This window comes from Trachemys scripta, chromosome 6 (assembly GCF_013100865.1).
Source record: "Trachemys scripta elegans isolate TJP31775 chromosome 6, CAS_Tse_1.0, whole genome shotgun sequence".
NCBI lineage: Eukaryota > Metazoa > Chordata > Testudines > Emydidae > Trachemys > Trachemys scripta.
This window is the reverse complement of record NC_048303.1, coordinates 94,969,767-94,981,836: the sequence shown is the minus strand read 5'-3', so window position 1 is coordinate 94,981,836 and position 12,070 is coordinate 94,969,767. Positions and strand designations below refer to the sequence as shown.

Sequence of the window (12,070 nt, the reverse complement as noted above, 5' to 3'; positions counted from 1 at the left end):
AGCACTCCGCAGCTGGCGGGTAGATCCCCTCTCCCCGGCAGCTTCCTGCTTTCCTTGGCCTGGGCAGCCCGCAGCTTCCTGCATTAGCAAGGCTGCCCGCGGACGTTGCCGGGGAGAGGGGATCTCGCCAGCTGCTGCCCGCCCCACTGCTCTGCTCCCCCCAACCCCCAGGAGAAGTGAGCAGCATGCGCCTGCCACCCCTTCCTCACCCCCCCCCCGACTGAGCCCCTCTGAGGGGGGGCACAGCATGGCTGCAGCGTGGCCGGAGAAGGCAAAAGGGGGGGGGGCAGTGCAGTGCAGCTAGAGGAGCCAGGCAAGGGGGGGGGGCACAGAGCAGCCAGAGGAGCCAAGGGGGACATGGCCAGAGGAGGAGGGCGCCTTTTTTAGGTTTGCTCCCCCTGCACTTAGAACCTGGTTATGCCACACTGGTGTCAGTGTGGATGACGTGTTGTATTACTATGCTGTGATTGGCTTCCAGAAACATCCCATAATCCCCTGAAGTCAAGTGGCCACTTGTCTCATTGTTTTGAACTCTGCTGCAGGCATACAGATATCCCCTTTCAAAGCTCCATTTCTGACTGCCGGCATACTTATCTCCTCTGGGACATAAAGCAAATCATTACTGTGGAATACTGTGAGTGTGTGTGAGAGAGGCGGGGAGGAGGGGGATCTGCTGCTGTCTGAACTTACAAGACAGCATGCTGGCACACTCTGCCCCCCAAAACACACTGTCTCTCCCCCACATACACACAACACATTCCTTGTCACACTCTACTTCCCCCCCCCCATTTGAAAAGCATGCTGCAGCCACTTGCACACTGGGATTGCTACCACAATGCACTGCTCTTTGTAGCATTGCAAGAGCTGCTAATGTGGCCACGCCAGGGTGCTTGCAGCTGATAGTGTAAATACACATCAGCGTTTTCCCCGCTGCGGTCTCCGAAGGCTGGTTTAACTCCCAGCTCTCTACATCTGCAAGTGTACCCAAGCCCATAGTTACACACACAAACAGCAACACTGGTTTCAATAGAACTTCTCCCATGAGTAATGTTATTCATCTGCACATATTTAAAGGATCAAAACCATAAAAAGTATATACACATTTTTTAACTTTAATCTCTTACTATTGGTGTACAACCCACTGCATACTAAGCTTCAGTCTAGGCTACCATCTCTTCTTCATCCCAAGAAGTTTGGAAATAGTTTCAAGAGTTAGGACTAAAAGGTTAACTACTTTTATGTCAGTCCTGTTACATCCTCCATTCTACTCCCAGAAGTAGCCCCACTGAATTTACTCTGACTGGTGGCCACCTACCTAAGCCAGTCACAGCATGATTTGGCCCCAAGTTAACAAATATAACTATCACAGTGAGTTATACTTTGACAGTGCTTTAAGAGAGAGGACTTTCAAGTGTCAAGAGAAAACAGTTTCATTTAGAAAAATAAATTTATTTTTCTGGATATTCAGTAAATGTTTAAATGTTCTGGAATACAAGTGGGTAGACTGATGTACATTACCTCTTTCTGAAAGTTGAGCCCAGCAGCTCTGCTCTGCCAGTTAGAGTTGCAACATAAAAGAATTTCAATTCAATCCTCATCAACTAATTAAAAAAAATTACAAGTGTAGAAAAGTGACATTATGCACCAAAATAAACTTGATATCAGCATTTATATCCTAACAGACCCAGAATAATAAATTCCCCTGAAAAGATGGACATTGCAGATTAGAGCTATAAATGTCATCTCTGAAATTAAAATCTAATTGTTAAAACTATTTTAAAGTTTAACAAACTAAAACAAGCACACAAAACATTACTGTAAGAAGTGTACTTTAAACACAAAGCCTTTTAGCTGGTTGGTGAATATTTCAACTTAAATTCAAAGTTTTCTGAAAAGAGGATTCAGAAGTATGTATCCCAGAATACACGTGGAACCACTGCAAAAGCCTTAACATTGGCATATTGGTCAATTCCCTTTTAACTGGTTTTTTAAAGAATTCCTGATGTGCATTCCCTGAGATCTTTTTGCATCTACATGTTTGCTCTGTCTAGCTTTTTCTCCACCCCTTGCCCAACAGTAATTTAAGATTATGAAAAAGGATTTAGTTATGGCCACACAAGATCTGGTTTTTAAGTCTTTGGATTGAATAGTAGCAGAGATCAAAAAACCCTGAAAGGCTAATATTGAAACGTTACACAAGAATAGCTGGACCTACTCTCTTGACCCCAAATATGCATTTTGAGGCTTGGATCTCTTCCAATAATAGAGTATGTGGTATGGAAATTTGTAGGGAAAAAAGTAGTTAGGTGAGACTCAATTGAACGAACATCTCATATATACCCCAAGTGGAGTTTCTGATGCTCATACCAAGGCGATGAGTAAGGTGCAACACACTAGTAAATCATCACTACATACTTAATATTTTATCTGCATGACAGCCTTATTGGTGTGAAGCTGTCATACCATACACAAGATAGCATTTTAATTTTTGTGTTGATTCAAAGCTTTCTTTCTCAAATATTCTTCCAAGCACTGAATTGCAAAGGGATCAACATCAGTATCAAACTTGTTGGCAAATAAGTGGTGTTTCTGTAACATCCAGTTCAAGTCTCCCACACCAAACACACACACAGAGCGCACATGAATTCCATTGCACGGAGGATAGGGGGCACCTTTTGAAACATCCCCTTCAAAATAATGCCACTTCACAAATCTGGCAAGAGCATTCATGTCAGAAACATCATACTTGTCACTAGAAGAAACTGCCCCTGGGACTTCAGGGATTCTTTGAATAGTAGCCCACAAGTATTCATCAGGGCTATAAGTGTCTTTAGCCCATTCAATAAATTCAAGGATTTTGCTGTTTTCTAGCACATACTCTACAAATCTCCTACTAGCAACAAAATAGGCACTGCCAGAGAAAACAGGTGTACTAAGAGGTGGAGGTTGTTTGTCTATTCCCATGTTCTTTAGCTTACCATCAACAATTTCATGGTGTTTTTTCCATCGTATTTCTTTGATGGAAGGCATTTTCTCAGTTTCTAAGCTGTTTTCACCCTTTAGGGCTTTCAATTTCTCCACCATTTCCTGGTTGGTCTTAATAGGAAAGTCCATACCACAAAGATTTATCAAATATTTCCAGTTTGTACTTCTCCTGTAGAGATCTTTCATGCAGTTGAGGTCTGCCTGTACCCTGCTCCACGAAGCATACACTACACTCTCCAATTGGCTGGCAATAAAGACATTATTGAAACAGGACACAATTCCCTTAACTGCTGCCAGAAAAGATTCTGGAGACTTTTTGTCAACATGAATGCAGTAATAATTCTGAGGAGCATAGATTGATCTTAGAAGTCTATCAAGCATGTCTATTTTGTGATATACCACTATTGAATAGGCAATTGGAAATCCAGCTTCTTCTTTACTGAGAGGTTCCATAATATATTTCCGCATCTTGGTAAAAGAGGCACAATCTGTTGTCATATTAATGTAATCACTTGCTGTTAGCTTAGGGCGTTTCTTAAATGTCACAGTTAACATCTCAAGCTTTACTTTTTGAATTTCCTCTATATCACCCTGCAGTATCTTAGAGCAGTTAATATTAGTGGTAGGATCTTCACCAGTCAGCTCTAGATGTCTGTGATTCAAGAAGTCCGGCTTTTGGTTATTTTTTAGAACCGAAAAGGCCACTAAAGTCAGAAGTAGCACAAGGAGGTGCCTGTAGCGTAAAATATGACAAAAACAAAATTTTCTTCTCAGCATTTCAGACATCAGATACCTTCACTTGGCTAAACAAAGCTTCTTTGTACTCATGATCTCAAACCCACTTCAACAGCTTCAGAGTCATCTGTTCTCATTTCTCAAAAGTGTGCGTATATGCACTGGACACTGGAGGAAAAGCCCTAAAACAAAAATAAAATATAAGTCATTTCTAATAAGTACAGTTATTCTGCAATTCAATTCTACATTTTACCAGTGGCTTTTAAAAGTCTTTGCTTTAATGGTGAATGGTTTAGTTAAAAGTTTCCTGAAATTTAGAAAATGTAATGAATAGGGTGGTCAAAGTTTAGGCTTTTGAAAGTTTAGATATAGTCTGAGTTTTCATGGAACTGTTTTCCCATTTTATGACCAGCTCTAGTATTGAAGCTTCAATTCAAATGTTAATTTTCCCCTCATACCATCTTTTCTATTGCATTATTGGATGAAGTGTGTTAATTCTGGTATGGCTGGTCTAAGATAGATTACTTAGATCCACTGAATACGTTTTAAAAATGTTGGCATTTTAAAATGCAATAGGAAGAAAATTGTTTTGTCCCCTAGACAGAACTGGTTCACCCATATTGGTTCACTAAATTATTTCATCTAATTGGGGTTTTGTGCAATACAGAGAATGTGAAGTGTTAGTAGCTTAAGTACGTATAGTAAATATTCCAACCTGAATTTAACAAGGACATTTTACACACACTCCATCAAAGATTTGTTGGCATTTCAATTTACAACTCATTTACTGGGGAAACTATTCACATTTCATCCTCTCATTTGAAATGCAGCCCACATGCACATTCAGCATTTTATTCTTGTGATACAGACCCTTAAACATACTGAAGAATGAGTAGTGATGTGACCCTAGAGCTTCTTTCAGGAAAGATCTGAAAAAGAGAAGGGGAAAAATATAATCTAGTGTTACATAGTCATCTAGCTTTCAGAGAGTTCCTGAAGACAGCTCTCTAATTGACATGGTATTGCTATTTTTGTGGTCTATTTTTAAACAGGTATTTAAATTGCACTTTTGAAACTGTTTTTCATATCACTCTATGCATAAGACAGCTTACTTAGTTGTTAGAGAGCTGGCTACTAGATAAGCATGGACTACAGAGTGTTGAGAGAAGTATAATGTTGTCAGAAATATAGGAATAGCCCTAATTTCTCTCTCGATACAACTACATGGATTTCATATGAAATATCCAATACGCTAAGAACGAAATAAATGAAAATCTGAGTTTGTTATAAATTCAAAGCACTATGGTATATATCTGTGTATTCACCTGTAATGTACAGTACATATTTTATGTCTATTAGCTCTTAATTAAAATATCTTAACCCCTACCCATGTGAACATTCTCCATTATATATTTTTATAGAAAATTTGACTGAAGAGACTTGTATATAGATGGACAGAATCTGGAGACATCTGCAGATGTATAACTGCCCAGAAGAGTTTGCCAAGAATCTCTGGAATCTGGGGGCTGGTCTACACTGGGGGGTGGGGGGGGGGAAGAGAAGGGGAATGATCCAAGATACGCAACTTCAGCTACGTGAATAGCGTAGCTGAAGTCGAAGTATCTTGGATCAAATTACCTGGAGTCCAGACGGCGCGGGATTGATGGCCGTGGCTCCCCCGTCGACTGCGCTACCGCCGCTCGCTCTGGTGGAGTTCCGGAGTCGACGGTGAGCGCGTTCGGGGATCGATATATCGCGTCTTAACGAGACGTGATATATCGATCCCGGATAAATCGATTGCTACCCGCCGATACGATGGGTAGTGAAGACGTACCCTTTATCAACTAAACAGGTAATAGTTTAAGAGTGGCACTTTATTTGTATTCACAAATATGCTTGCAAAAAATTAAAAGCTACATTTGGTCAAAAACTTTGTTTTTCCTTTTCTTTCTTCTCTCTACCTCCCCTTCCAGGCTTACATGTAAACAATATTGAGACAGCATGAAAGGGAAAAATAATGCAAACTCAATAAATAAGACCGTGGAGGCCTATAAACAATTATGTTGCATCTAACATACTAAATAGCCACTTCTACTTTTAAATACATCATTTAATTAACTCTAAAGAACATTCAGGTTTTAGCTTCATGTACTTTATTTCAGGGGTTCTCAAACTTCATTGCACTTCATTCAGGTGCGGGGGGGGGGGAGGGGGCAAAGCCCAAGGGTCAGGGGAGTGTAGTCTGAGCTCCGCCACCCAGGGCTGACGACCTTGGTCTTTGGCCCTGGACAATGGGACATGGGCTTCAGCTTCAGCCCTGGGCGGTGGGGCTTGGACTTTGGCCCCAGGCTGCAGCAAGTCTAACACCAGCCCTGGTGACCCCATTAAAATGGGGTCATGATCCACTTTGGGGTCCCAACCCACAGTTTGCGAACCACTGCTTTATTTAATAGGAAGCAAAATGCTCAATGTATATGGAGGGATGGTGATGGGAGTCCATAATTTTCAGTGAGAACACGTGCCAATATTTCAATCTGGAAACTAAAGCATTAAAACTTTTTACTAACTACTATTAGAGAGCACTCTGGAAGACCTTCTAACAATTTGTTTTTGAATTTTAAACAGAGACAAATGATCAAGGCTTGAGATTTCCATAACCCAAGAACTTCATTAAGCCTGTTTTTCTGTAACCTGCTCAGTACGAATTTTTAATAAGTCTGCTAAAATTTTAACTTCTAATTTATGATTCTCAAACTGTGGCTTCTAAGCTTACTTGGTGATGCCTGTCAGTCTTCATTTGGGGATGCTTACTAGTTGCAGCCCAGATCATGATTCTCAGAAGCAGTCTTGACCCCCGCGTTCCTCCCCCCCCCAGTGATGTATTCTGGGTAGTTTCTTCAATGTATAGTCAAAAATGTTTAAATTAGCAGCACGTGACAACAAAACTAGAGAGTTAGCAAATCTACAGGACAGCAGACTCACACTGCAAAGTGACATTGAAGAGATTAAAGTAGTGGTAGCTCCAGGCAGCAAGAGAAGTTTCATTCTGCATCAAGGGAGAGGAAATAGATAGCAGTCAGGTAGAGTGCTGGAGCAGAGGGAATAACCAAGTAAAGTTTGCTCTTATTAGGCCACTTGTACGTAGCCAAAAAACAAAATGTTTGAGGGACCAATGCTACTCTCCATGCTGACTACTAGGATTCCATCATCCTCCAAACTAAATGAATTGCACAACAATTCATTAGTCCCACTGCATTTGCAGTTGAGTGATTATATAAAATTTTATAGGAAATAAGTGCTCTGGGTCAGATTTTCCTTCATGGTAGTAGAATGACATGGAATTGGACTAGAAATAGCTCACTCCAACTACATGTACACACTTATACTGTGTCCTCTGAAGTTAAACAGCAGTAGTTTCATACTCTTATTTAAATAACTCATCTGACACACATCCATGCCTCCTCAGATGTGCAACCATCTATATAACAGTTAAAATAGTTTTCTGCAAACTCAAATTAGCTAAGAACTCTCTATTCTGCAGTAGGGAAATTAAACAAGATGGTGACTCTTTGGTTCAGTTTCCATCTAGTGTCTACAGTAGCTGTTCATAAAGCAAAGAGCTGGCTTTATAAACAGACAAAAATAAAGTCTACAGCTCTTCATTACACTGGTGGTGTGACACAGCTGTTCCACTCATCCACAAGGGTCTCCACAGTTGTGTAGAGTAGGATTACAAAGGAGATTTCCCATCTTCCTAAAGAGGGTGGGAGGAGGGAAGGTGAAGGGAAGCAGTAGTTTTAACCCACAGAACTGCTATCAATCACTCCCATAACATTAAAGCCCTTTACATCAGTTTCTTAGGGCAGGTCTACACTTCAAATGCTGCAGCAGTGCAGCTACACTGATGTAAAAAGCAACAGAGGGTCCTGTGGCACTTTTAAGACTAACCGAAGTATTGGGAGCATAAGCTTTCGTGGGTAAGAACCTCACTTCGAAGTAAGTGACACAGGACCCTCTGTTGCTTTTACAGATTCAGACTAACACGGCAACCCCCCTGATACACTGATGTAGTGCTTCAGTGAAGATGCTACTCTGCTGACAGGAGAGCTTCTCCCATCCACATATTAATCCACCTCCATGGGAAGCAGTAGCTCAGAGAAGATTGTCCATTGACATAGTGCTGTTACACTACCTAGCTCTTAGTGTAACTGCTTCACTCAGGGGCGAGGATTTTTTACACACCTGAGCGACTTAGTTATATGGATATAAATGTATAGTGTAGAGGTGGCAACTTTTCTTCCTCTTTTGTTCAAGGTACTTTTCTACAGAAAGTTTCCCAGGATCCATTATTGCTTATCACAAGTTTCTGCAAAAGGGCTCTATATGGTTCCCTTCGTAGAATGAAGGCAATCAGAGAAATAAGACTGCCTTCTCCACTCAGTGAAGCCCAAAGGTCTCAAATCTCTACTACTTTGCACTTGTGCAGTCATTCACATGAGTATAAAGAGGTGTGAAACTCTGCCATTCTGATTAGCATATAGAGTGTCAAGTTTCTCTATAGGGTTTGTAGCAATGTAGCTTATTGTTTCTGATCAGCTCTTCCCAAATACTCTCAGTGCTGTATAGGCAGGGCCAGCTTCCCCCCCCCCCCCCCAAAAAAAACACCCAAAATCGCGATCTGCGGCACTTTGGCAGGAGTCCTTCGCTCCGAGTGGGAGTGAGGGACCTGCTGAATTGCCACCGAATAGCTGGACGTGCTGCTCCCCTCTGGAGTGGCCGCCCCAAGCACCTGCTTGCTAAGCTGGTGCCTGGAGCCGGCCCTGTGTATAGGTTTTGATATAGTCTAGTCTCTGGTCCAACTAACAGCAATGTAGAATGTAACAGAAGGGCTTGCCTATACTGGCACTTTATAGTGCTGCAACTTTCTTGCTCAGCGGTGTGAAAAAACACCCTCCTGCGTGCAGCAAGTTTCAGTGTTGTAAAGCGCCAATGTAGACAGTGCACCAGCGCTGGGATCCAGGCTCTCAGCGCTGGTAGCTACGCCCCCTTGCGGAGGTGTATTTTTTAAGAGCGCTGGGAGAGCTCTCTCCCAGCACTCTGCAGAGGCAGCGCTTTAACACTCAGTGCTTGTTTCCCCGAGCCCAAAAGCGGCGTTCAACGGTGCTGAGCATGTCCGTGAATGCCACAAGCAATTTTGTGTCGTATGCATTATGTGACTCGCTATCATCGGACTCCTCACTGTCACTTGGGATCTTAAGGAATAGCTCGACTGCCAAATGAGACGTGCTGGCGAGACTCGTCAGCATACTCCTCAGCAGTTCAGGCTCCATTACCTGCAGACCGAAACGGAACACAGATCGTGCTGCACAGAAGCTGTTGAAAGATGGCGCCAAATGTGGACGGAAACACAGGGATTGCTGGGATGCGAAGCAATGCATCACGGGGCATTGGGACAAGACCCAGAATGCCCCACACCCCCTACCCCCTTCCCACAACCCACGGTGCCAGAATGGGAAGAGGTGCTCTGTGGGATAGCTGCCCATAATGCACCACTCCCAATGCCACTGCAAGTGCCACAAATGTGGCCACGACAGTGCGCTGGCAGCTGTCTGTGTGGACAGACTGCAGCGCTTTCCCTACTCAGCTATACAAAGACAGGTTTAACTCACAGCGCTGTACAGCTGCAAGTGTAGCCATACCCTCAATGTAGTATTGACGGTGTCCTGTGATGTGTTCCGTATAAATGTCTCTGGACCACCTGATAGTGTCAGACACCATGAGCTGTCTCATGAGCCGGGCATAGCGTCGACTGACTCCGCATGCTCTCAGAACCGGCTCGTAGTGGGGGTCCCACGAGCCCACACATACAATACAAGGATGATGAAGTTTGTGCATAATACTGGTTTGTGACAGTTAATCCTAAATAGATTTTGCAAATTAGATATACATTGATAATTGCTTTAAAGAAGACCAAAACAGCATAAAAGCAAAAAGACAGGAAGAGTGACTCTTTAGAAAGCATTTCCTTTTAACAGAGTGGAAATGCAAAATAATGTTTGAAGGCTTCAATGATAGTTTAAAACTGAAAAAGTATGTGGTAGAGAGGTTCCCCCCTCCTCTCCTTTTGGAGAGCTATTTAAAGTTCTTAACCCATTTCAATCAATCAAGTGTTGGTAAGAAACTGAAAAATTCAGTAGTTACAGAAGTAATCTATTGAATTTTGGAGCTCTCTTGGGAGCTGGCCCAAGACTTTGGAATGAATATTCACAGGAAATAAGAACCATCACTACTTTTCCACCTTCCACAATAAGTGCAAGACACATTTATTTGACCTTGTCTTCACTAAGATATAGCAACATGTGTTTTTAAATATGTTTATATTATGCACACGTGCACACAAATTCCAAAATCAAAACACACATGATATAAAATATATGTTTCTATTATGCACACACTTCCATTGGGGAAAGGAGGAGAGAACAGAAAGGTGATAGTTCTTAGCCCTGTTGCTCAATGCACTGCTGGAAGGCATTCAGATACTATGGTGATGAACACAGTGTAGGAATCTATACAAAACACTCAGTAAATGCCTTTAAGGTAATGGGGCTAAACTGAAGTGGTTACTGGGTCAGGGGCCACACCACACAGCTCCTGGAAGCAGCTGCATGGCCCTGCTCCGGTGCTCTAGCAGGGTCGGGGGCCGCTCCACGTGTAGGTGCTGGAGAAGGGACATGCCACTGCTTCCCAGAGCCACTTGAGGTAAGTGTCGCTCAGCACCTGCATCCCTGAGCCTCTCCGCACACCCCAGCCACCTGCCCCAGCCCTGATCCCCCTCCATCCCAGCCAAGAGCACCCTCCTACACCCCAAAATCCTCATTTCCAGCCCCCCCAGAGCCCTCATCCCATTCCACACCCCAACCCCAATTTTGTGAGCATTCATGGCCTCCCATACAATTTCTATTCCCTGATGTGGCCTTCAGGCCCAGCCCTAGTTAGAGCCTTTCATAATGCCTCCCACTTCAAGTCTCTCTCCCGCTAGAAATCACTTTTCAGAAGATTGTCGCCTCCAGCACAAGACATGAAAATGTCAGCTGTAATTAAAAACTTAAATACAGGTTTGCAATTTATTCATGGTGACTGTGTAGATTTCTGGGCTTGGGCTGGAGCCCAAGGTATGGGACCCCCCCCCCACTCTAGCCTAGGCTCTAAGACCCTGGGAGGAAGGGGGGGGGGGCGCAGAGCAAGCCCGGAAGTCCGCACAGCAATGAAACAGCCCGGAGCCCAAGTCAGGTGGTACGGGCCAACCGTGGGTGTCTACTTGTACGATAAACAAAAAAAAGTGATTTGCTATTACACTGTGGAAGCTGATACCAAGAAGGAAACAAGCTAAAAAACAGACTATGAGTGTGGTGTGGAAGTTGGCAATGGGAAAAGAGGAAGAATGGGGTGCGGGGGTGGAAAGGAACAAGATGTTTTTAGCAATCGTCTCACATATAAAAACTTGTCTACTGAGAACAATAAGTCAAATCCACTATTGCTTAGTCTACACCAGTTGTAGTGTAAGCATGGAAAACTCAAATTTTTGGGGGGAGGGGGAGTTTGTTTAAAGCCTAAGTATAAGTCCACATTTAAGCATCTAAGTGGACTCATTTGGCAAAGTGCTGAACACACAGCATCGTCCACTGACATCAGCATTTTTCTCCCTTTCTCTTCTGTCCCTTTCTGGGACCTTCCTTATTTAATTGGTTTTCCTTTAGAGAGCAGATGCTGCAGTACTTCATGAGAGGCCACCCTGTGACCCTTTTTGCTTACACTCCATTTCCAAAATGATCCTTCTGCAGAGCTCTGACATTGTTAGGTTGTCAGTGGCAACTGTTGAATGTTTAATACTTTTGGGGAGGAGGGGGAGAAATCAGGCCATCTATTTCAATGCCTGAATATGGACATAAGAGCTTTGATTTAGGCACCTATTTAAAAAAGTTTTGGCTGTATTAGGACATACCCCAACTAGCATGTATAGCCACGTTATTTGAAGACAACGTATAACTGATTCTTAAAGATGATTTCAGAACATAGTGATTTTTTGTAGACAAATCCCAAATTATATTTACCGCCTACCCTACTAAAATCCTCACAGACATTATGCAGCTAGATTATCCAGAGCATCTTCCTATTTTCATTAGGAATATTTAGCACTCGCCACCCCACCCACCCTTTCCCAACTGGCTCAAGTTCTGACACTCTCACCTCATTGAGTAGTAACTTGCTCACTGAGTAGCCCTACTGAAATCAATCTTGGTACTTAAGATAGATATTCAGTAGAACTACTCAAAAAAAAAAGATGCTAGTT

General features: G+C 42.9%; 1 protein-coding gene across 3 annotated transcripts in view; it reads right to left on the bottom strand.

The window, feature by feature from the left end:
• Nucleotides 1–2,377: 2,377 nt before the first annotated feature.
• GCNT1 (glucosaminyl (N-acetyl) transferase 1) overlaps nt 2,378–12,070 on the bottom strand; it is a 28,977-nt gene continuing 19,284 nt past the window's right edge. For 2 of the 3 annotated variants that reach the window (XM_034774430.1, XM_034774431.1), the window contains exons 2-3: nt 4,591–4,649; nt 2,378–3,902 (exon numbers count right to left, since the gene is read on the bottom strand). In XM_034774430.1, coding sequence (XP_034630321.1) covers nt 2,482–3,771 — 1,290 coding nt within the window. In that variant the 5' untranslated portion in view covers nt 3,772–3,902; nt 4,591–4,649 and the 3' untranslated portion in view covers nt 2,378–2,481. The remainder of the gene's footprint in view (nt 3,903–4,590; nt 4,650–12,070) is intronic. The other variant, XM_034774432.1, reaches the window with a different exon arrangement.